Raw genomic sequence first — 23,697 nt, forward strand, 5'->3', positions numbered from 1 at the left:
GTCTCAACCATGGATTCCACCCATTCCCACGGGCCTTTTCTACTCCTAGGCGATCCTCCTGCAGAACACCACCTCCAAGGTCAGGATCAGAAAGCGTCTGCCTTTCCCTGACCACCTGGGTGGAGACTTCAGGCAGGGAATTAGTGAGGAGTCTGTAGGGTTCATCACACTATGCAGAGTCCACACGTCCACTCCCAACCTTCTGCATCTACACTCTGTGATGCCTTTCCCTTCTAGTTGTCTTCTATGATGACTCAGGTCAGAGACACCCTCGCTGTTCACATGACACACCACCCCGCCCGCTCACCTGTCAGTGTTTCTTCACTTCATCCACCGTAGAAAAGGAACCCCTTTTCCAAACTGTGTTTGTTAACCCAAGTGCCCCACACATGAGAAGACTGTCACCCATTGCTTTTTGTCCTCACTTCACATTTAAATGGCACTGCTAAATCTGACAATCATTTTAGCCAACTGAAGAAAAAAACAAGCATTGGCAATGCCAACAGTTTGGGCTTTTGGGTAGGCATGGGAAAGGCACTTGCCAGGTACTGCCCTAGTGGTATTAACTGGCCATTGATGTTAGCAGTTAAGAAATGGCATGAGTCCCTGGCAAATGCCCAATACGTATTATGAGAAACAAGAGGGTGTTTTACTGACTAGTCCCCGATGATCTGTCATCCAGGTGGTGAGGACACGGCCATCGCTTTTGGATCCAGCTCCTAGGAGTGGACCAGTGCGGGAGGATCACCTGGGTGAGGGGCTTCAGGGAGTGGGACGTCAGATGGTGAGATGTGGTATCCCCCCCTCGTACCGCTTTAACCCCATCCTACCAGGATACCTGGGAACTTTACCTCCCCCTACCTTGCCTACCCGAACACTTTCACACAGACAGCCCGCTCTGGGAGAAAACAGACTCATACCCGAGCAATGCATCTGACATGTCCCAATACCATGGTCAGGCAAAGTCAGGCAATTACTTTTGACAACTCACAGCTGACTTCCATTAAGCTTCCCCACACGGATAAACGGCGGAGCACGAGAGCACACTCTGAGCGAGGAAAAGCACATGGAGGAGCAGAATTTTCCAGACAGCAGCTGAGTCAGAGGAGAAATACGAGAAATCGAGGAGGGAAAGGTCCTTGACCCTTTCAGCAAGAAAGTGTTATTCTCCAGATGACTTCAAAGCCAAATGCATGAAGCAAGGCAATACAACTGAAGAATCCTGCATTGTGTGTCAAAGATACCCGGGGCCCTCCTACAGGACTGACCGAGTCTGGGAGGAACAGTAGCCGCCGTGGTATCATCCTTGGCTCCAGGATCAAAGAAATCAACACAGCTGGTGAGTAGGGGAAACTGATGCCAGACCGAACTGTGTTGAAGCGAAGGTTGCAAGTGGCAACATTGTATACAGAACCTTGGCGTGTGATGAAAGACGCAAGTAAAGCTTAATTGCGGATGACAGTTTGAACTTTGTTGTCTGGGGCTTTAATGCAACAATTTGCATCAGAGTGGTGCAGCACGGCAAAGGTGCTCAATCTAAAGTCTCTAGTGGGGGTTTAAACCGCAGAGAAGTGTAGGGAATCAAAGGAAAGGAAATTAGAGGAAATAGTGAAGCAAGAGAATTGAAGTGGTCTTGCGAGTGTCTAATACAAAATCCTTTGCACAATCGAAAGTCTTTGATTCCATAATAATAACAGAAATGCGATAGTGTGTGGCCCGAACCCAACTGATGGAGGCTAATGAGAAAATGTCTATAAAAGGGGGTCCGAGCCTGAATGAGGGAGACTCGGAGTGACCAGTGCACCCAAAGACTTTGTGAAGGAAGAAATCTTGAAGAGAAGAGAACTGTGATATTTTGTTTGTTACTCCAAGCATTCTGCGAATAAGAGACTTTTGAACAGAAAGTGAAGGCCCTTATATTTACATCCTGAACTGCATCCTTGTGCTGGAGAAGCTAGAATCTGTGCTGAACAATTACTCCATGTGTCACCTTGCCCAGTGCTGAAAACATGGGGAAGTGAAGCTAATTATCTAGCTGTCCTGACATATTGATTTTTGAACACTTTATTTTGCATACATCATTTTCCCACACCATTTGTATTTAGAAGTAAGGATTGGCAATACATTTATTAGTATAAGCCCTTTTTATTATGACAAGAATCCACTAGGAATGTGTTATTTTTACTTTGATGGTTGTAGCTTGCTCCCATACTTAGATTTAGGGTTGGATAGGTGTTCATCCAAACCACTGAAGTTCAATAAACAGCCTTGAACTGTCATCACTTGTGTCTGTCTTCACTGTTTGATACATGCCTTCCTTACAGTATACACAACCCAAAATTGTTGGCTTTGCCAATGCTTATTTTTTAATATGACTTCAGTGAAGGGCACGCATAGTGCTTATAAATCAAGTGGCTGAAGGCAGACCCGGTTAAGAAATGTTCATTATTCCAGTAGAAGGTTTACAGCTCCAATTCCATCATCAACTCGCAGAAGACTGCAGGCTCTTCGAGTGCAATGTTTGATGGCAAGGCTTCATTAAAGCGTGCTCAAAGAGTTCCCATGAGGAGGTATTTCGGCCAGGAAGTGGGTGGGAATGGCCATAGGGGTTTGCTTGACCATAGGCAGTCAGTGGGTGGGCAAAAACAACACCTACAAGCTGTGTGCCTCTCCTCATATGCCATGTCTTCCTATCTGTACTCTAATGCAACAGTTTCCGCTTGCAGGTGGTGCACTAACCACCTAACAGCCCAAACTAAAAATAAAAAGATCAGACATCTGCCGGCCCAAGCAATATAACCAACTAGCACCTCTGCAAAGAGGTCTAGCCAATCACGGAGTTGGAAACTCAGACTGGATCTGCCAGCAATGGTCAGCCTTCATTGCTCGGCTGTGTTTTCTGGGCCCAATTTTCTCTGCCTGCCTGCGGTCACGCCATCGCCTTGCACGCATGCTTGCAGTGTGCTTCCAGCGCAGTTCAGTTAGGCGTGCCGGGGGAGTGAGAACTGGAGAACCTGCACCAGACAGCTTCTTATGTGCCCCGCCCACAGCCTGCCACTAGTGGTCTTCATGCTGGTGAAGGTGATGCTAGGCTGTTGGGGGACTGCACAGTGGGCCGGTGCTCACAGACTGCATGTCCTACTGGCTGTTGGTTTCTATGGGTGGGACAGCATGGCTGGTGGGTATGCATGCGCCAGCCGCATTGTGCCGCACACACTGGCTCAGTACATGGACAACAACCTTCCAGAGTCCATCCAATCTGGCGTCCGCAGGAAGCGCTCTAGTGAAACGGCGCTCACCAGTGAATCCAGCCCCCTCACCACCGCCTACCTTGCTGACCTGACCTGGTCCTTTCCTGGGGTAACAGTGCCACCTCTGCCAGGTCCCTTAAAGTAAGGGTTCCCCATGGGTCCTGGGGTAACAGTGCCACCTCTGCCAGGTCCCTTAAGGTAAGGGTTCCCCATGGGCCCTGGGGTAACAGCGCCACCTCTTCCAGGTCCCTTTAAGTAGGGGTACCCCATGGGTCCTGGGGTAACAGCGCCACCTCTGCCAGGTCCCTTAAAGTAAGGGTTACCCATGGGTCCTGGGGTAAGAGCGCCACCTCTGCCAGGTCCCTTTGAGTAAGAGTTCCCCATGGGTCCTGGGGTAACAGCGCCACCTCTGCCCGGCCCCTTAAAGTAAGGGTTCCCATGGGTCCTGGGGTAACAGAGCCACCGCTGCCCGGCCCCTTAAAGTAAGGGTTCCCCATGGGTCCTGGGGTAACAGCACCACCTCTGCCAGGACCCTTTGAGTAAGGGTTCCCCATGGGTCCTGGGGTAACAGCGCCACCTCTGCCAGGACCCTTTGAGTAAGGGTTCCCCATGGGTCCTGGGGTAACAGCGCCACCTCTGCCAGGACCCTTTGAGTAAGGGTTCCCCATGGGTCCTGGGGTAACAGTGCCACCTCTGCCAGGTCCCTTAAGGTAAGGGTTCACCATGGGCCCTGGGGTAACAGCGCCACCTCTTCCAGGTCCCTTTAAGTAGGGGTACCCCATGGGTCCTGGGATAACAGCGCCACCTCTGCCAGGTCCCTTAAAGTAAGGATTACCCATGGGTCCTGGGGTAACAGCGCCACCTCTGCCAGGTCCCTTAAAGTAAGGGTTACCCATGGGTCCTGGGGTAAGAGCGCCACCTCTGCCAGGTCCCTTTGAGTAAGGGTTCCCCATGGGTCCTGGGGTAAGAGCGCCACCTCTGCCAGGTCCCTTTAAGTAAGAGTTCCCCATGGGTCCTGGGGTAACAGCGCCACCTCTGCCCGGCCCCTTAAAGTAAGGGTTCCCATGGGTCCTGGGGAAACAGCGCCACCTCTGCCCGGCCCCTTAAAGTAAGGGTTCCCATGGGTCCTGGGGTAACAGCGCCACCTCTGCCAGGCCCCTTAAAGTAAGGGTTCCCCATGGGTCCTGGGGTAACAGCGCCACCTCTGCCCGGCCCCTTAAAGTAAGGGTTCCTCATGGGTCCTGGGGTAACAGCACCACCTCTGCCAGGACCCTTTAAGTAAGAGTTCCCCATGGGTCCTGGGGTAACAGCGCCACCTCTGCCCGGCCCCTTAAAGTAAGGGTTCCCCATGGGTCCTCCCTGGACCCACTTCTATTCATATTCTACATGTCCTCGCCAAGCAATCGTCCTCTCTCTCTGTGGTTGTTTTAGCAACTAGCCGGGTCAGACTGCGGCATAGAATTGTCTCAAGTACCAAAGAAAAAGCGGCCCACAGCTGCATGTGGCAATTCATTCCTTTGTGACACTGTTGGAATATTACCCAAGGGGGACTTTTTTGATAAAATGTGATGCGAATTGTGCAATTTAAAAAATATGTATTAAACAACAATGGTCAAAACTACTAGCCGCATAGTGAAGTAACTCATCAAACTGGACCCCATTGGTCAAAAAAGTGGCCCACTTTGACCAAAAAACCTGGCCCACACTAGCAGTTTTGGTTCGGGCATTGCCCAATCCGAGCTTGATCTCCAAGCCTCGGTCTCTTTCTTCTTCACCTCAAAGCATCTCCAGATGTCTCTCCGCCATCCGTCACGGGGGGTGGACGCACCGTGCCCCCATGCATCACTCCCGCAGCTGAAGTTACGCTTCTACCCTCTCACTTAACTGCTGTGATTTTCCGTTTCCAAATCTGCTGGTGTTTTAGACACATCAGCCACATGCTGCAACATTATCCATTCCATTCCGGAGATGCGAGTCCAGTCCTGGTTTTAACTGTGCATTCTGCATGTTTAAGAGTACCTCTGAGGCTCCAGAAATACTTTGCACGACTCTGGATTTTAAACATGTTTTCCTTTTGCTGGACTGTTTTCGTTTTGCTGGACTTCAAATCATCCCGAAGCACCGACTGCGGCCAAACTAGGTTTGTTTTGCGAAGGCCATGAAGTGAACGGAAGCCTTTAGTGCCAGTCTGAGGCAAGCCCCGCCGGCCTTGGACAAAGAGGCCCTGTGTGGCAGTGGTGGGCTGCGTTCCATGCACACAGTCAGCATCCATTCATCAGAGTACACAAGGCAGGCAGGCCGCATGAAAGGGAGACGGAAGAGTCAAAGGCAAGCCTGCTCCGGTGAGATGTCCTGTGAAAGCGGGGACAGTGGCAGAGTGCCACCCTTTATGCGCCAACCGGTCCAACAGCGTTCTGCCAAGTCCTCAAAATGCAGGCCTCCTTTAGGCTACTAATCCACTGGTGCGCCCAACACCAAAACAATTCAATCATTCCACAGCCGCCATTTCAATGAGAAGCAGGTCACTGGTCGCTTCCTCCCCAGCACAGGGTCCCGGATATTACGCAAACATCGGTAGCTAATGTATGGACTCCGGGTTTCCGGGGAGGGGCATTGAGTCAGGCCATCTGAGCAACTTCGCCTCCATGTGATTGGCTACAAACAGACCGCTAGTGGCCAATCACACAGCGGTGTGGACGAAGACAAAACCCCACTCACACTGACATCATTGTATGTCTTTTTTTATTGTGAGCGGAGTCTTGGAGCAAGAAGGCGGGGCGTCGGGTGAGGCAATTCTGCCTTTTCTGTTACAAATGTTGGCAGCTCTGAGGCCTGTTCTGAGGCCTGTTCTGAGGCCTGTTCTTCAGCCGATTACGGTGACCATTAAAGAGTTACAGCTAGGCTCCTATGCTGCGAGTCATGTCCCCTTCGCCAACATGCCACTTTGGCCAGACCCCTCAGGATACCACCTGTAGAATGTACCCAGGGGCCTTTCATGGCTACTCTTGCCCCTGCATGGGGGTCAAATGGTCAGCAAAGTCCCGATTGCTCAGAGGGGGCGGAGAGGGCGGGTGAGGAGATCAGCAAAGGATGGAACAACGCCCAGAGCTGTATCGTCAGCATTCATCATCCCATTTGCAGATGTGGTCCTTGGAGAGGGAAGGGAGGGCATAGTGATTGTGGCGGAACCTTCTGGAATTCTCGACTGCTCTGCTTGTGGCCGCAGTATCAAACCATTGGCTCGTTCTCTTAAGTGATGACGAGTGCAGGTCTGGGGAACATCTCTGGGCCAATATTTCCAAAGACTAAAATTGATGAAAAAAATACTCTGCAGGCTTCATGCAAACCTTCTCCAAAATTCCAAATCCCATGGCAAAGAAGGTTGAAAAAGCTGATGATGGGCAATAATCCTGAACATTTCCTCATTTGCAAATATACTAGAAGGCAATGATTGGTAGATGCATTATGCTGCCACCGTGTGATTTGAGGACATATGATGAGAATTGATCATTAACATATGTGGTACATATGACGTGCACACATTCTAGTAAATAAAAAAAATAGATGTTCTCAGAACAAGAACCCGGGCACATGATCAACTTGAAAGTAAATGAAGGGCATATAGGTTATGGCCCTGTAATTCTAAAATGTCTTAAATTAGCAGGACTGCATTAGTGTGAGATCACAGTGTTGACCTCAATTGATTCCACTGTTTCTATATTTTGGGAAGACATCCTGCCACCGTTGTGCAAGGACTAGCATCTCTGGTTTACTGGGGCTTTGCTGTGAGAAACACGCACATGCTCCGTTTGGCACTGCTTTTCTGAGATGTGCAAACACATGTTGTCCACTTTTTGGCAAACCCCTGCAGCGGGCCGATAGTGGGGATTAGGAAAAGAGCAGATTACTTTTGATCTAGTTTTCTTGGAGGCATAATGATTTGGCTGCTGGTATTTTACTGTATAAAATCTCCACCGTAGGACCAGATTCAAGTGGGTCTTATAGCGGAGTTGTAGCGACAGTTTTCTAGAATAAAATGGCGGATCAGGAACGCTAGCTATAGTCAAAGCTCGAGCCAGACAGGCGATCATATACCTTCAGTGCAGGAGGGAGTGATCAGTGGAGGGGAGGAGGCCTAGAGAGTGGAGGACAGTAGAGAGGATCGGAAAGTTGAAGTCTCCCAAGTGAATGTCCTGAGATCCAATGGGCAGAGATTCAAGTGAGAAGCTGAAGCCAAGAAGGGAAGAAAATGGGTTGATACAAAGGGGGCAGGTGATAATTATGGGGGTTGGAATTGGGGAAAGTGGTTGAACAGCAACTCATTGAAAGAAAGCAGCGCTCAAGTTGAGTGGAGGGGAAGAGGAGTACATTGGACGTCTTGGCATATTAGGATACCCAACCCAGCCCACTTCTTGAATGGGTGGAGGAAGACAGTGGAACCAGTGTGGAGGGCAGCTGCTTTGGTTATCTTATAGTGAGAGGTCAGGGTTTCAGTGATGCCAATCACTGAGAAAGGGGGGGGGAGTGGTAACTCAAATGATTGCCGGGGAAGGTGGTCTTGTTCCAGAAGGATTGGCCATTCCAGAGATCTATGGTTAATTCAGTGAGGGGAGAATCCAGGTGACATAAGAGGGAAGCAAGTTTCAGCAAAGCAAGCAGGACTAAATAGTGATAGGGTTAGATTGCAGAGGAGGCTTAAGGAGTGGGGCACCACACACGTGTGTGACGGCAGCCTATTAAGGACGCATAGTGGTGGAGGAACTAGGTGGAGGATAAGGAGAGACTGAGGCATGTTGAAGATAGGATAACAAGTGGGAGCGGGGAGCATTGACAGACTCTCCTTCAAACAGCACATAGCAAGGAAGACATCAATGGATTGGTACCAACTTTCTCTCCTGTGGAAAATTAAGTCCTTCATCACAGAAAACATCAGATCACCTGTCCAAGACTTGGTCCTCTCCTACCGGGATGGTGGCAATGCCCTTTTGGAAGGCCTTCTGGCAACTACCTTAGCACCCCCTAGATGTGTCCTGCGTGCTGCTGCATGCCGCAAATTCGACCACATCACCCTGACCATCATCGAACTGTGCTGGCTCCCGCTGAAAAGACCATCATCTTCAAATTCTGCTGCATCATCTACAAGGCTGTTGCCCTAAAGTCCCCAAGATACCTCACTGAGGAACCTAGCATCTCCAGAGGCCTACAACACACCAGAAGTAAGGACATGTGCAGACTTGAACTCCACTGGTGCAGGAAGGAAGCAACCAGAAGACCAGCCTTCTCTGTCTACGTTCAAAGACACTGGAACCTCCTCCCAGTCAACACCAGACTTACCCTCTCGGCTGTACGTTTCAGGAAGCAGCTGAAGGCCCCCCTCTTCAAAGAATGGCCCCTCCCTAACTCCTAGGGCCACACACCCTCCCTTTCCACCCAACTTCTGCTCCCCCCTGCTTGTAGATCCCTTGCGCCCAAATCCCTTGTTCTTTGAAACACAATTTCTTGATGTAGAAGCACCTTAGAAATGCACAATAAAATTAAAATAAATTGACCACCCTCTCCAGTTATTAGCTCCCCACTCCTTTGCATCTATGGTTCCCTGACGTGTCATTCCCCCTATGATTAATACCTGACATGCTGAAGTTGGATCCATGCTCACTCAATACCCTAATTATAATCATATCCCCCCAGGAAGAATTGTATTAAATAATGGCTTAACACAAAAGCAGAAATTGGATGGTCTTCCTTTTCAGTCACTTTACAATGATCTTCTTTCAGGGATATATATATATATATCTCCATATCCTGACACATTTTAAAGCCCTGCCAGCACCCAAACTATAAATGTTGATGCACCAGTGAATTCTTTAGAACATTTTACACCAATCACTTCCACATTTTGTTCTCCAGATTAGAGTAAATTGATGAATTTATGGCCCTTGGCGGGTAGCGGGTCATGCAGTTGGATGGGAAGCAGAGTAACTCTATACACCAAATAATCAAAGCAACTCAGGAAGATGGCAAAGTCCTTTTACTGTTTTATTATCAATTGTCTAAAACAAGGAGTTACAGTGGATATCAACGGACGTCGCACAGAGTTCTCTCGAAGCATTTCATAACAAATTACACTTTTTATAGCAAAAATTCCTCATACGTGTGTCATACTACGTGGCAAATAAGAAGAACCTACGGGGGTTGTGGTTGGCTCAAGGGGAACATCTAAGTATACTTTCTATAGGGGGTTGGATTGTGATTGGGTCTCTCCAGTCAGGTGGACAACTCATGCCCACCCCTAGGGCAAGTCATCTTCCACACCAGTAGATAAACGGTACATCATTCGCTCTCAAACTAAACTGCCCTATGTTACATGGCCCTCTATGATTGGTTGGCACGCTCGTGCCCTTCTGGAACATTCAGCTCACTAGCAGCACGTAAACTCATACCCAGGTGCTCGTAGGTGGACTGGACTGTACCTCACCGCCCAATTAGCCCACCATCTCTCATCACCCCTGCCTTCTGCCATGAAGAGTGACTTTGAACTTGGCCTTGCAAAGTATCCTTTCTTCTGAGAATACACGCGAGTGTGAGCACACACTATCATAGTTCAGGAACTGCGTTGCCAACTCTATTTTCATCCTGGGCTCATGTGACAGGAGACCGCAATTCAGCTACTTTTGCAGCATTTAATTGTCTCAAATGAATAAAACCTCGCACTCATGGTGTTCTTTCTTTACACCTTAACAAGGGATGATGCAGCGTCTCATGTTCTCTGCCTTCAAGAATAGGTAACCAGTCTTGGCTGCCTTCAACCTTAATACCAGGCCAGCCAGCCAGCCCTTCTCGATTCTTCCATGCTCCCAGCTAATTCTCTGCTGCGACACAGCTTTCAGCCCTTCTCTTCATGTCCAGCTTCTATATAATGGCGGCTAAGCCTGCAGTCTATTCAATACGTATAGTTAGCTTCTAAGATTACTTGATCTACTTGCGTTGCTGCATCTGTACAGTTATTGAAGGATTTGCATTTTCTGCAGTGCTCTTCACACGTGCCATCTTCGTTTCACATATGAATGTTTAATCAATTCTTTACTTCGTCATCATTTTCTATAAGGTCCATACATTCTCTTCTTCAGCCAGTCTTCTCAGTGCGTCACTCATTTCTTTTGACCTCACCAACTTTTCTGTCTCTTTTTCATATTCCTTCGGGCATCTCCTCCAAGAGATTGTCATCTCATCGGGAATACATCCGATAGGGTTTTCTTAGTGGATACCCTTTCTGGAAGATTCAACGCGGAATAGTCATTACTTTTGGTGTCAAACATGGGATAATTTCAGGCTGCCAGCATACAGGTAGTAGGGGGGGGATGGACATCCTGCAGGGGCAGTTGGCTGCTCCTCTACACTGGGATCTAAAACCAGGCTCTGAACTAGCTTTGATCCATTCTGTCTAACAGATAACAGGCTGTCAATTTCTCCCTTCAGATTAGCCTTTAAAAAGAACCAGCAAGTCCCAGAGGGCTCCACTTTGTTGCCACTGCTTTTCAGTGTTTATATGCCCCCGCTAATGAAGAGGCTAGGAAGGGTGGCATGCGGTTTTACAATTATGCTGCTTCTGATCAGCCTACGACCAGCTGATACAGCCTCTACAGCAATTTTACTTCCTGTCGTATTCAGATTGACTCCTGGATGGACAGAAATAGGCTTAAGCTGAATGACTCAAATGGAGATCATGATTGTTGGAGTACCCGTTAATACAGAGCTCTGGCCCATTGAAATTTAGTGCAAAGAAAAGGAACGGCATCTTTAAAGGTGGAACACCAGTCACAGATGGAGATGAAGGTCTCAGAGCAGAGACATACAAAAAAAAATAGGTCCGCCACTCTGACCCATTGCTGAGACACCCCCCACTACAAAGTTCCTCCAAGTCACAGAGACAACTAAATAGACTTGGGGATGACCAGGGACACCACGCATGTACATTACGTGCATGATGATCCTGCTGCCACAGCCCTAGAGCTGCACTAAGTAAAATATTTATGTACGTTTTAAAATAAATCTTAATTACATCTTACATCTTTTACCTAGTAGAAACAAGAACTTTTGCCTTGCCCCGTGCAAACACACATGCAAGTCACCACTGTGCAAGACAAGCAACATCATTAAGCAAATAACAGTGGCAGAAACAGTTTCTGGTGTCGGGCGGTCAGCCCCGGAGACGGCACCGGAATTGTACACAATTCAATGTCCGTGGTAGCAGGTAAATATTTTTAGTGGAGGGGCGTTAAAAACATGAAGCACAAATTAGTGGGAGCGATCAGCGTAGAGAGGGAGCCCTAGGTAAAGTTAGGAATTTGGGTGGCTCTATCCCTGGAGAAAAGCTTTTAAATCATTATTTGAAATGGTGCTTTTTAGAGAACAATTCCTGGCTGTACTGGGGTAAAAAGTCACACAATTTCCAAGGAGTTCTCTAGGGCAACTATCAGTATACAAAAGCCTTTTATAACAACAGTTTCATGAAACCCGAGTCACTTTCATGAAGCTCATCAGTAGTATGGTCACTGCAAATCACTTCCATGAAGCTGCGGCCACATTCTATGCTAATAAATAGTCAAAGGCAATCACATTCATGAAGGTGCATCCACAACCTATGTCTGTAATGGTCACTGTAAATCAATTCCGAAGCTGCGGTCCCATCAACTCCCCCCCCCCTGCCCCAAATAGACACTCATTGTTCTAAAATGCAAATATAATCACGTGCACAAACACATTACACATCTTGCACACACTGAAACATAATCAAACACGCACTCATACAAACTTTTTTCTTTTAATTTACTTTGGCTCACACACTGCTGCTGCATTTGTCTCGTGGTCTGGGCGTGCAAAAACAGAGGCATGCTCTGCTCCCAGGTTGAGCATGCGGCAGACTCTTGGTGGCAACCACTGAACATATGCAGCACCAATGCCAGCGTGGAGCTCGTTTAAATACAGTGTCTTACTGCATATCAAGCCAAGTGTACCATTGCTATGTCCACTGGGAAATACCTGGGATACATTGTGGCCAATGGGGTAATACAACCTCAAGTCATGGTTCTATGTGTTAATGCCACCTAACAGACCATCACAGGTGGGAGGAGCCAAAGAGCAACACTGCATACCGGAAAAGTACAGTCGTAGAGTAACACTGTATACGGATGAAGAACAGCCAAGGAGTAACACTGCATACAGAGAAAGAACACTTAATGAGTGACTGTGCATACTGAGAAAGAACACGCAGGGAGTAACACTGCATATACTGTGTAAGAACAGCCAGGGAGTAACACTGCATATGCTGTGTAAAAACAGTCAGGGAGTAACACTGCATATGCTGCGTAAGAACAATCAAGGAGTAACACTGCATATGCTGTGTAAGAACAGTCAAGGAGTAACACTGCATATACTGTGTAAGAACAGTCAAGGAGTAACACTGCATATACTGTGTAAGAACAGTCAAGGAGTAACACTGCATATACTGTGCAAGAACAGTCAAGGAGTAACAGTGCATATGCTGTGTGTAAGAACAGTCAATGAGTAACACTGCATATGCTGTGTAAGAACAGTCAGGGAGTAACACTGCATATGCTGTGTAAGAACAGTCAGGGAGTAACACTGCATATGCTGTGTAAGAACAGTCAGGGAGTAACACTGCATATGCTGTGTAAGAACAGTCAGGGAGTAACACTGCATATGCTGTGTAAGAACAGCCAAGGAGTAACACTGCATATGCTGTGTAAGAACAGCCAAGGAGTAACACTGCATATACTGTGTAAGAACAGCCAAGGAGTAACACTAACTAAAAAAGAACAGCCAAGGAGTAACACTGCATATACTGTGTAAGAACAGCCAAGGAGTAACACTGCATATACTGTGTAAGAACAGCCAAGGAGTAACACTGCATATGCTGTGTAAGAACAGTCAAGGAGTAACACTGCATATACTGTGTACGAACAGCCCAGGAGTAACACTGCCTACTGAAAGTCAAAGTTCCCAGGGCAGCTGGAATAAGGTAATCCATGGAGAAATGCTGCTGCAATGCTGGAACTTGGGGGTCAGAGTTCCTAGATCTTATGCAAAGACTGACCTCTAAAATGCAGCATTTCTCACTCGAGTCAGCTCATATAGTGCTGGAGGCTGCACCTCCAGGGCATAGTGTCTACAGCGCATTCAGGAATACATTCAGAAATCAGATGAGACTGGTGGAGCCAAGGACAGAGTCCCAAAAGCAGGCGAGCAAACAGAAGCACTGCAGTCCAAAACCTGATGCGAGTTCCTGAAGTTCCTTGAGAAAGTGTGCTGGAAAGTGTAGTCACTGGTCCTACAAAGCCTTTCAAAAGGAAACTGCAAAGCTGGAAACTGAACACTGGCACTGGAAGCATTAGGCTAAAAAAATACATCCAAAATGATTGCGACATTTCTAAAGGCAAAATTAGAGCTGCAGATCATCAGACAGACATGAGTCCAGGTGTTTTGTTCATAAGGGTGATATAAGGAACTTGACATTTTGTTATGTTTCTCACAATACATCGATGAGTCCAGGTCATTCTTGGACAACCTTTTCCAGTCTGGGGCTTCGCTTTTCATTTACTTTTAGAGTAAGCTGTTTTATACAACTAAAGAGATCCAAGAATACAACTCCCAGAAGCCAATTGATGGAGAAATGCAAGCAGAGGACTGGGGCATGGTGTCAGAAGTGACATACAATCATCTGTTAAACTTAACATTGTGGGGACTACCACCAGTGTGTGGAATCGGAGAACTATACCTTACCACTATAGTGTCGCTGGCTCCCGTGGAGAGGTAGATGTCGTCTGCACTACAAGAGATGCCGCCATCCCGTCTTTCAATATACTTTGCCACATCCTGCCGTATAAGCTCAATGCCCTGGCTGGCAGTGTAGGCTCCTGTAGAGAAAAAGGAGGCTTAGTGTAGTGGTTGCTGGACTCAGTTAGGAGGCATGATCTTGTGAAACTAATCACTGGTAACCGTCCACTCAAGCAAATAGTAATGTAGTACTTGTTCTGTTACGTTACGTTACGTTATTAGGCATTTGTATAGCGTCTTTTAGCATTGGTATGAATCCAAAGTGCTCAGGGTTGTACCCACTTGGGGACCGCAGTCCAGGTCAGTGGAGAGAGTAATGTAGTAAAACGTTCTTGGGTGCACCCGGGATGTCAGCAGCCAGTGTGGAATAAGTGGTGTGTAGCTGCATACTAGTGCTATGTGTGGTGCAGTGGTTGTGCGAGATCAGTAGAATGTGTGCAGCAAGGCCAACGGACTTGGGAATCTGCATTCTGATTTCAAGGGTTGTGTTCTAAAGACTGTTTAGGTGATCATGGAGGTGTACAAGTATGTGTTCAGCTAGACCGAATTAATCGAGGGGTGTAGCTGCATTCTATTGTTTGTTGGTGCAGAGGAAAGAGTTGGCATGATAATGTGTTCGAGTGTCTGTGTGCTTTCCAGAGGGACCCTGTTCCCCGACGAGCTTCCAGTAGCTGTCGAGGGGGTGGCATCTCCCTTTGGGTTTTGGCTGTTAGACTAGGTCCCCCTGTGTTTTGTTGGGTCCAATTACTTTGACGAAGACTAATGGGTGGTCACGGGCAGATCTGTCCAACTCATGTTGTTACTGTATCGGTGCTAGAAACGTTCTCGGTTGGTAGATCTGCTTGATAGATTCCCGGTAGGTAGTTCTGCTAAATACATTTCCAGATAGGTGCGATTAACAAAATAAGTGCTAGAAGGCTCCCGGTATCTAGTTCTGCTCATGGGTTTCCAGATGAGTAGGACTAACAAGCAAATTATATGATAAGTCATACTCACCTGTACAAATATGTTTCTAGGAGCTACAAGACAAGGAAGGGTACAGAGGGAGGAAAAGACAAAAGATCTTACTTGGCCTTGTGTCATTCAGATCGTACAAGTGCGGTATTGCATATGTGCAGGTGAAGGGGAACGGGGAAGTGGAAGGGGCTGGAGGTTTGGGGAAAGTGCAATCAGGGTAGCATTGCTCTGAGTAAGTGCATCCAGGGCAGCGCGGCTCTGGGTGAGAGCAAGGAGGCGGGGGACTCTAGAGGTTACAGTTAAAGCCCCTAGTGCGTGACAGGCCCTGGAGGCAGTGCGGGGGGAGACCGGTCAAGAGGATCCGGGTACCCAGTGAGACTTTGCGGGCAACCAGTGGGCACAGCAGACCGGTAGGTCAGCAGGGGAGGGAGAGAAAGCAGAGGAAAAAAGGAAGGTTTTGAGCCACTCCCGGAACTTCAGGTGGTCTGGCTCATGTTTGACAGAGGCAGTGAGGCTGTTCCAGACGGAAGCACCTGCAGAGGAAAGTGATCTGCCGCCTACTTTCTGCTTGGAGAAGCATCTGACCCACAGAGTTGGAGGCAGCAGAGCAAAGGGCTCGAGAAGGAAGGTATTTAGGAAGAGTTTTGAATGTAGTGCAGGCCCTGTCCCCGGAAAGCCATCTGGACGATTCAGCGGGTCTTGAACTTGATCCTTGCAGCCACCGGAAGCCAGTGGAGAGATTTCAGGGCTGGAGAGATACAGACCCTGTGCTTGAGGCCAAGGATAAGTCTTGCAGTCCTGTTCTGGATTAGAGCAGAGTAGAGGAAGGCAGATTGAGAAAGAGGCTGTTACAGTAGTTCAACCGAGAGAAAAACAGGGCTCTGGAGACCATGAGCTTCTGGGGGAAAGTGAGAAAGGGAAGAGTACATCTGAGGAGGTGCAGCTGGTAGTGGGCCTTCTTGGAAAGGTCTGCGTTGTGAGGAGAGAAGGATAGAGTGGAGTCGAAGATGACACCATGTTTTTTTTGTCATACAGGAAGGCGAAGGAAGAGGGCCCATGGAGGGTGGCCAGAGTGAGAGAAGGAGCAGGTGTCCCGATGAGAAGGATCTCAGTCTTACTGGCATTAAGGCAGTGATCGTTGGAGGCGCACCAATCCTGAATCACGGATAAACAATCTGGAATGTGCGAAAGAGGAGAGGAGGCTATAGGGAGCAAGAAAGAGATCAGAGTGTCATCCACGTTCAGTGATGCCCAGGTTCTCAAGGAGTCGATTGATCAGGATGGTGTGATTGACCGTGTCGAAAGCAGAAGAAAGGTCAAAGAGGATGAGGACAGAAGCGGTGCTGGTGTCAAGATTGGAAAGCAGATCTTCACGGGTGTTTACGAGAGCGGTTTCCATGCCTCTGGCTGCTCTGAAGCCAGACTGGTGGTCATTGAGACCACCTACTTTTTCAGTGTGGAGATTAACCTGGGAAATGGACAGCTTTTCCAGCAGTTTGTCCAGGAAAGGAGTGATCGAGATCGGGCGATAGTTAGCCGAACAGGTAGAACAGGCTTTTTAAGGAGGGGTGCACACAATCAACCATGCCATCTTGCTCAATCGTCTCCGTGATAACCTGGGTATCACCGATCAGGCCCTGGCCTGGCTGACACTGTTCCTCTCTGGTCGACCCTCCCAGGTCCAAGTTGGGTCCTTCCTTTCCTCTAACTCACTCTCTCCCTGGCTGCTAAACCAATAAATGGCACCTCTCGTCCACCGCTTTGCCACTCTCTGCTTCAGTGCATTGCGGATGACTCAGCTCGTTTCCAGGCCTCCCTCTGCCACCTCTTCTCTCATCTCCGACTGTCTTCTATCCAGGCGTGGTGTGCCGCCAATGATCTCTGCCTCAATGCCAGTAAGACAGATTCTCCTCATCGGCACACCTGCACCCTCCTTTCCTGTCACACTCTGGCCGGCCTCCCTTGGCCCTCTTCCTGCTCTCACCTGTGAGGCTAAGAACCTCGGGCTCATCTTCAACTCTACACTCTCATTTTCTTCTCACATCTCTGACGTCTCTAAGAAGTCACACTACCAACTGCACCTCCTCAGAGGTATTCTTCCTTTACTCTACTTCCCCCAGAAGCTCAATGTCTCTAGAGAATCTGGTTCTCTCTAGGCTGGAGTACTGCAACAGCCTCTTTCTAAATCTGCCTGCTTCTACTCTCCACCCTCTGCAGCTCATCCAGAACAGGACTGAGAGACTTGCCCTTGACCTCAAGGCCAGGGATTTTATCTCTCCAGCACTGAAATCTCTGCATTGGCTTCCGGTGACTGTTAGGATTAAGTTCAAGACCCTCTGCATTGTCCACAAGGACTTCTGGGGCCTGGGTCCTGAACACCTCCAACTCTCTTCGCAAATACCTTCCTACTCTAGCTCTACGCTCCTCCACCTCCCTTGGGGTCAGTTGCTTCTCCAAGCAACAATTTGGTGGTAGATCATTTTCTTTAGCTGGGGCCTAACAGCCTCCCTGACTCTCTGAAACTTGAGGAAAACCATCTCTGGTTCCAAAAGCACCTCAAGACCTCCCTCTTTGCTTCTGCCTTCTCTCTTCCTCTCCCCTGATTATTACCACTCTGATACTGCACCGGCTACCCTCTGATTCGGACCCAGGTCCCTGCTCGTCCAGTTGCACAACCCACACTGCCGCCCAGCAACCCTTGCACTTGGGTCTGTATCTGTAACCCTAGAGTCCCCCTACCTGCACTTTTGGAGACCTGCTGTCTGCACTTACCCTTGCACCTGCTGGCCGCACTTCCCGTTATTGTTTTGATCCCATGTACAGCACTGTACCCTCCCCTTTCCCCTTGGCACTTTTCCCCTCCCCCTCCCTTGCACTTGCGCAATCTCAATGTCACTTGGCCTAGTGAGATTGCTGTCTCTGTACTCCGTCTGTTCCCCCTTCCTTGCCTCGTCGCGCCTTGAAACACTTGTGTATAGGCACGTTACAAATGCCATATCATATATCAAGGGAGTGCTTGAGGAGGTAAAGGAAAGCACCAGTGGCAAAAGAGTGATTGCAGAAATCGGCCAAGGCTGGAGCATGGGTGTCAACGTGGTCCTTGATGGTTCTGGAGGGTATCAGGTAATATTATCCCCACCAAAAATATCGCCGTACATATGGTCGTCGGGGACTGCCATAGGCGATATTTTTGGTGGGGATAATTTATGGGGTAAATGGATGGAGGGGTTGCGGGGGTGTCCCCCACTCCCTTTTAAAATATATGGGGGTTGCAGGGGTGTCCCCCGCAGGTTCCATGGGGTAATATTGGCGCAACAATATGGCGAAATTTTTGTATGGCCATATTTTTGCGGCGATATTATCACATGGAACCTTCTGGAGGAGCAGGGAAGCACCTGTTTGGATGACACATTCATAGATCAGACTTTTTTAGAAATATTGTCAGGAGTTATCAGAGAGAAAGAGGAGAAAGGAGGAGAGGTGGCCGGAGGCGGGCCAAGAGCTGCAGAGGGAGAGGAGAGTGAGGACAGGATGTGCCGAGTTTCAGTAGTGCAGTGAGAAGCCAGGGGCGTACAGAGGGCCTGGGAGGGAACAGGAGAGGTGTAGACTGCAGAAGGATTGGCCAGATCCTTGCAGATTTTAAAGAGTTTGGCTGTGTTGATAGAGGCTGCAAAGACGCAGGTTTGGATGTGGACTCTCTTCGTGGAAAGGACAGGGTCTGTATTGTCTTTGGAGCAGGCAGCATGCCAGTTTGTCAAAGGATACACCTGAAGTCCTCCACTTCCTCTCAGACCCCCTACACTTGCGTTTCAGGGTGGCGAGGTCTGAGTCATACCAAGAGTTGCACTTGGAGGTAGGCTTCAAACGGATTCTCAAGGCAGGGGCAAGGATGTCCAGAGTGTTTGAAATTAATCTATAAAACCGCCTGTGTTGAGTGGGTTACCATGCAATTACTTGGTCGTGGTGGTAAGTCGAGTGGTCAGGGCATTCCCTTATGTGTTTTTTCGGCAAATGGCCAGGTTTTGAGTGCCTTCCAGAAAGCCATGTAGTCTTCACTGTGTCTAATGCGGGGAGGCAGTGAGGTCCACAAAGTTGGCACCAGAGTTCAATAGGCGGACCCTCCGAGAGAGGGTGGCCAGGGAGTCAGATGGGGAAATGGAGCAATTTTGCTGTATAGCATGATCTCCGTTCTTCCAAGGTTCCGAAGGAGATGGTCAGTTGTCATCCAGCGGTCAATGTCAGTGAAAAATGCTACTAAATAAAGGGCGAGGGCAGGCAACCAATTTAGGAATTCTCAGGATGATTTGTATGTCATCCGCATGGTTATAGCAGGTGAGGTTGTGTAAGGAGAAGATCCTAGGCAGGGGGGTTAGGGTGTCATGTAAAGGTTGAAGGGAAGGGGAGAAAGGCAGGCTTCCTGGAGGGAGATGGGTGATTTACTGTCTATTAGTGAGAAATGAGGCAATCCAGGTGAGCGCTGATTCTCATATTCCTAGGGAGTGTGGTCTGTCAAGAAGGATCATGCGGTTAATGGTGTCAAACGCTGTGAGAGGTCAAGAAGAACAAGGGCTGAACATCCTTCTGTGTCTGCTGTGACTTTGAGGTCATCCCAGATAGAGATCTGTTCCACAGACGAAAACCTGATTGCGCAGGGTCTAAGAGATTGTTTGATTCAACTAAACCATTGAACTGTGGGTATGCAGTGTGGTCGATCAGTTTTTCCAGGAATCGGGTGTTTGAGATGGGCCTGTAGCTGGTTGGTAGGAGAGGGTCGAGGGATACTTTTTAAAGCAGAGATTTGACATGCACAGTTTTGAAGGATTCTGGGAAGTTGCCAGAGGGGAGGGAGTCATTAAGAATGGACCTAGCCAGTTCTTCTATTTATTTATTTCCATTTATAAAGCGCACAAACTGCCTTCAGGCTTTGAGGCGCTGTTACAGCATTTTGACTCGGCAGTAGGTTAAACATAGTTACAATACCTATACAGGTTCAGTGGTTAGGTACATACACTGCTCATGTTCAAGGTTATACGGGAGACAGCGGAGCAGGTGTAGTTTACTTGAATAGTTTGGTTTTCAGTGTCTTTATGAAAGCCATGAGGGAAGTTTGTCTTCTGCGTAAGTGGAGGTGAAGATTTCTTTGGATAGAGAGTCGGGACAAGGGTCTAGAGGGGAGCTCGAGGGTCGGCTGTCAGATAGTAGTTTGAGGGTCTCCTCGCTCGAGGAAGGGTTAAAAGAGCAGAACAAAGGGTTCTAAGGGGCAAGGGGTAAGGGGTAGTTGGTTCGTGAAAAGCAGGAGGTGGGCGGGCAGACAGGATGGAGAGCTTGGCACTGAGGGTGGCCGTCCTGTCTAGGGCTGTTTTGTGGAAATGTTCAGAGGGAGTTGCAGAGCATTTGTGATGAGGCACGCCGAGTTGCGATGCAGGAAGAGTTTTAGAATTATGCAATGACCCTGTGGAGTTCTTTGCTGCTCTAGACCCTTTTATTATAGTAAGCTTTTTTGGCTTTTCGGATCTCCGATTTCTATTTTCAGTAAAGGTGGGCGCGTACTGATTTGCTTAGCGTTGTTCAGGAGGATCGCCATTTGCGCTCAAGCGAGCAGTTAAGGGTTTTGAGAGTCTTCAGGCGAAGGTGAACTATTTGGGGTAGGGAGTGGAATCGGAGGGGGTTAGGGGAATGAGTGCGTAATTTAGCCAGTGGTCAAAGAGCTCTATGTGTAAGGGTCTAACTGTGGCCCGGGAGCGAGTGGAGGGTGTGGAGCAACGCCTTGGCCCTATCCGGTAGTATCTTGACATTGCTCTTGCACTTGAAATGAAATGTAGGCATAGTGGCGGCGGTGTGAGGAGGTAGAACAGTATGGCAGAGTGTCAGTCCAGATACAGGGTATGGGGGCGAACGTGGAGATGAGGTTGGAGGAGCTGAAGATGGCATCAAGGATGTGGCCAGTTGTGTGCGTGGGTCCGGCGATTTTCTGGATGACGTCGAGTGCCTCTAGACTGTTGACTAGGGGCAGGGTCATTGGGTTGTTGGGCACGTCTAACCAAATATGGTGAGTTCAGGGAGGGTAATTAATGTGGGTGCTAGTGAGTCACATAGGCTGTTGGCGAAATGTCTGTTGTACCTGGGGGGCCTGCAGATGAATAGGAAACTGAGCGAGTAGGCAGGCGAGAGAGACTAGAAGGGATTCACAGTTAGATGTGTAGGGTTGTGTTTCTGTGGAGGTGATAGAGATGTGAGGTTTGTGCAGGATGGCTAAACCCCCTCCTCTAGAGGGTCTGTTGTGGGTGAAGAGTACATAGTCGGATGGGAATGCTTTGTGAGCTATTGGTTTGAGGTCGTCAGAGAAGCAGGTTTGATTAATGAAAATGAGATCTGGATTCTCTGAGGTTAGGAGATCGCCAGAGAGCGGGCATCGAAATGTAGGCATCTGACTTTGGGGCGAGTTGTAGGGGCAGTGTTTTTCCGTGTGTCTGTGATTGGCAGGGATGGAATGGTCAGTGTGGCCAGTAGAATGATGGCGGTGGTGGGGAGCGGGTGGATTAGGTAATACAATGTACTTGGGTGACCAGAGTTGGTCAGGGGCAGGGATGTTGCTTGTGGGTGTGTAAAGGCGGCGCGTGGTTCGGGACCAGGAAGAGAGGGCGGGCGATCGCATGTCTTCGGCCAAGTAGTGGCACGGGATGGGCGGTCTGTTCGGATGCGAGTGGCTCTGAGGTTTGCGGGGGGGGGGGGGGGTGGTGAGAGAAGCTGAGCTGTTAGGATGTTTCATGCTTGGTGCTGTTAATGGATGATGCCCAGAGGAATGGAGGAGTGGAGATGATGCTGGATGTATGGCAAAAAGGAGAGGGACTGTGTTCAAGGTGGGAAGTGGTAGGCAGGGGTGAAAGAGGAGAGGTGGTAGTGGAGCTACGCAAGGAGAGGCAGGTTAAACGATGCAGCGCTGGTGTGGCATGTAGAGTAAAAGGGGAGGGGCGGCCTCTATCTCAGAGTTTTGTGCATTTCGGTGCAGATGGAGTGTGCGATAGTGGGTCGGGGTTCTGCAGGAAAGGGTGTTAAGGCGATAGTTTGGAAAAAAAATATGTGCCATGCTGAGTGAGGGGAAGGGAGTGGCTGGGGGTGCCTACTGGTGGTGGTCAGTGTGATAGGAGGTCGGACTGCATGATTGTTATGGGGGGTTGGGGGAGGGAGTGTTATGCGCAAGGGAGGTGGACATGGCGCCAGAGGTGGCAGGTCTAGCGAGCGTAATGTTTGGGCGTTGGCTGTCACAGCACCATCAGGAATTCTCAGGCGTGGAGTTGGAGAGAGTGTGGGACTGTTCGTAAACGTGTGTGAAGGAGGGTTTGTGGTTGGAGGGTGTGGAAGGTGAGTTGGGGCATATGGGCTGAAGGGGGGGTCTACCTTCAGATTAGGGAGATATGGAGAGTGATGTGAGGTGGTTTCTGGCTGAGGGGGCGAGGGACCGGAGTTGGGATGAGAGGGGCTGCGTGTGTTCCGGAAGGTAGGCTAGGTAGGTAGGTGTTGGCGGTGAGGCAGTGTTTACTGAAGTGCCAGAGTGCCCCTCTGGTCTGAGAGTTATCTTCATTTTAGATGAGTAAGGGGTCTGAAGAGGTAGATGGGGGCAGGTCTTGGTGACCCCGAGAGCTCCTCTGGTATGGGAGTGGAGGGTGTGTGGTGGTGGTGGTGGTGTTGGGTTGGTGTGTGTGTGGAAGGGTTGGTGGTGCAAAGGTCTTGCGGCGTGTAAGATGGGATCAGGAAGGAGTGTGAAGGGTGTAGGGCGGAAAGGGTGTATTCAGGAGTGCCTGAGAGCTCCTCTTGTATGTGAGTGGGGTGGTGTGTGGCAGTGTGTGTGTGATCATTCTGGGTGGATGAGGTAATGGGTTCAAAGACGAGGGTGAACGATGTAGGGTGGTTGGGGTGTATTCCCGAGCGCTCCTCTTGTATGTGAGTGGGGAGGTGTGAGGTGAGTGGCAGTGTGTGATTGGGTGACTCTGTGATTGTGGTACTGTTGGACAGGAAAATGGTGTGAGAGGTGGTGATCTTGGTGGTTGACGTGTCAGCCTTGAGTGTGTGATGGTCGCCATTGTCTTGTTAGGGTCTGGCTCGACGGTGGGCAGGTTGTAGGGGGGTTTGGAGCAACTGTGGGTGGGAACTAGGTCCGAAACACAGTGGTCCGTGATAAAACGCTCACATTTGGGATGCCTAGGTAAGTGGAAAGAACGCCTGAATGTGGGATTCAAAAATAAGTGCAGTGACACCTAGTTTTGAAACAAAACAGTCAGTGATAAACGCTCAAATTTGGGGTACCTAGATAACGGAGTAAACTCCTAAAATTGGGACAAGAGAAAATGCAGTGACACCTTCAAACATAAAGTTTGGTAATAAAAACATTTAAAATGTGGGTACCTAGATAAATGGAGAAAATACCTGAATATTGGACTCAACAATAATTGCAGTGACACCCAGGCTTGAAACACAAAGGTTAGTGTTAAAACACTAACATTTCGGTACCTTGCCAGTCGCTGCTGGCTTCACAAGCAAACACGGGAAAAAACTACTGCAGCTGCTTCTTCAGGAGCTGCCCTTTGCCTCCGGGCCCTTAGCAACTGGGCTCTATGGGTAGGGGGCTGCCCATTGT

General features: G+C 48.9%; 1 protein-coding gene across 4 annotated transcripts in view; it reads right to left on the bottom strand.

Moving 5' to 3' along the window:
• The window catches only part of LOC138498003 (alanine aminotransferase 2), a 454,912-nt gene that overhangs the window by 80,305 nt on the left and 350,910 nt on the right, over window positions 1–23,697 (bottom strand). For all 4 annotated transcript variants that reach the window (XM_069621785.1, XM_069621784.1, XM_069621782.1 and 1 more), the window contains one exon: window positions 14,052–14,185. In XM_069621785.1, the coding sequence (XP_069477886.1) occupies window positions 14,052–14,185 (134 nt within the window). The remainder of the gene's footprint in view (window positions 1–14,051; window positions 14,186–23,697) is intronic.

Source organism: Ambystoma mexicanum, chromosome 5q (genome assembly GCF_040938575.1).
Source record: "Ambystoma mexicanum isolate Mex_15411 chromosome 5q, UKY_AmexF1_1, whole genome shotgun sequence".
Taxonomy (NCBI): domain Eukaryota; kingdom Metazoa; phylum Chordata; class Amphibia; order Caudata; family Ambystomatidae; genus Ambystoma; species Ambystoma mexicanum.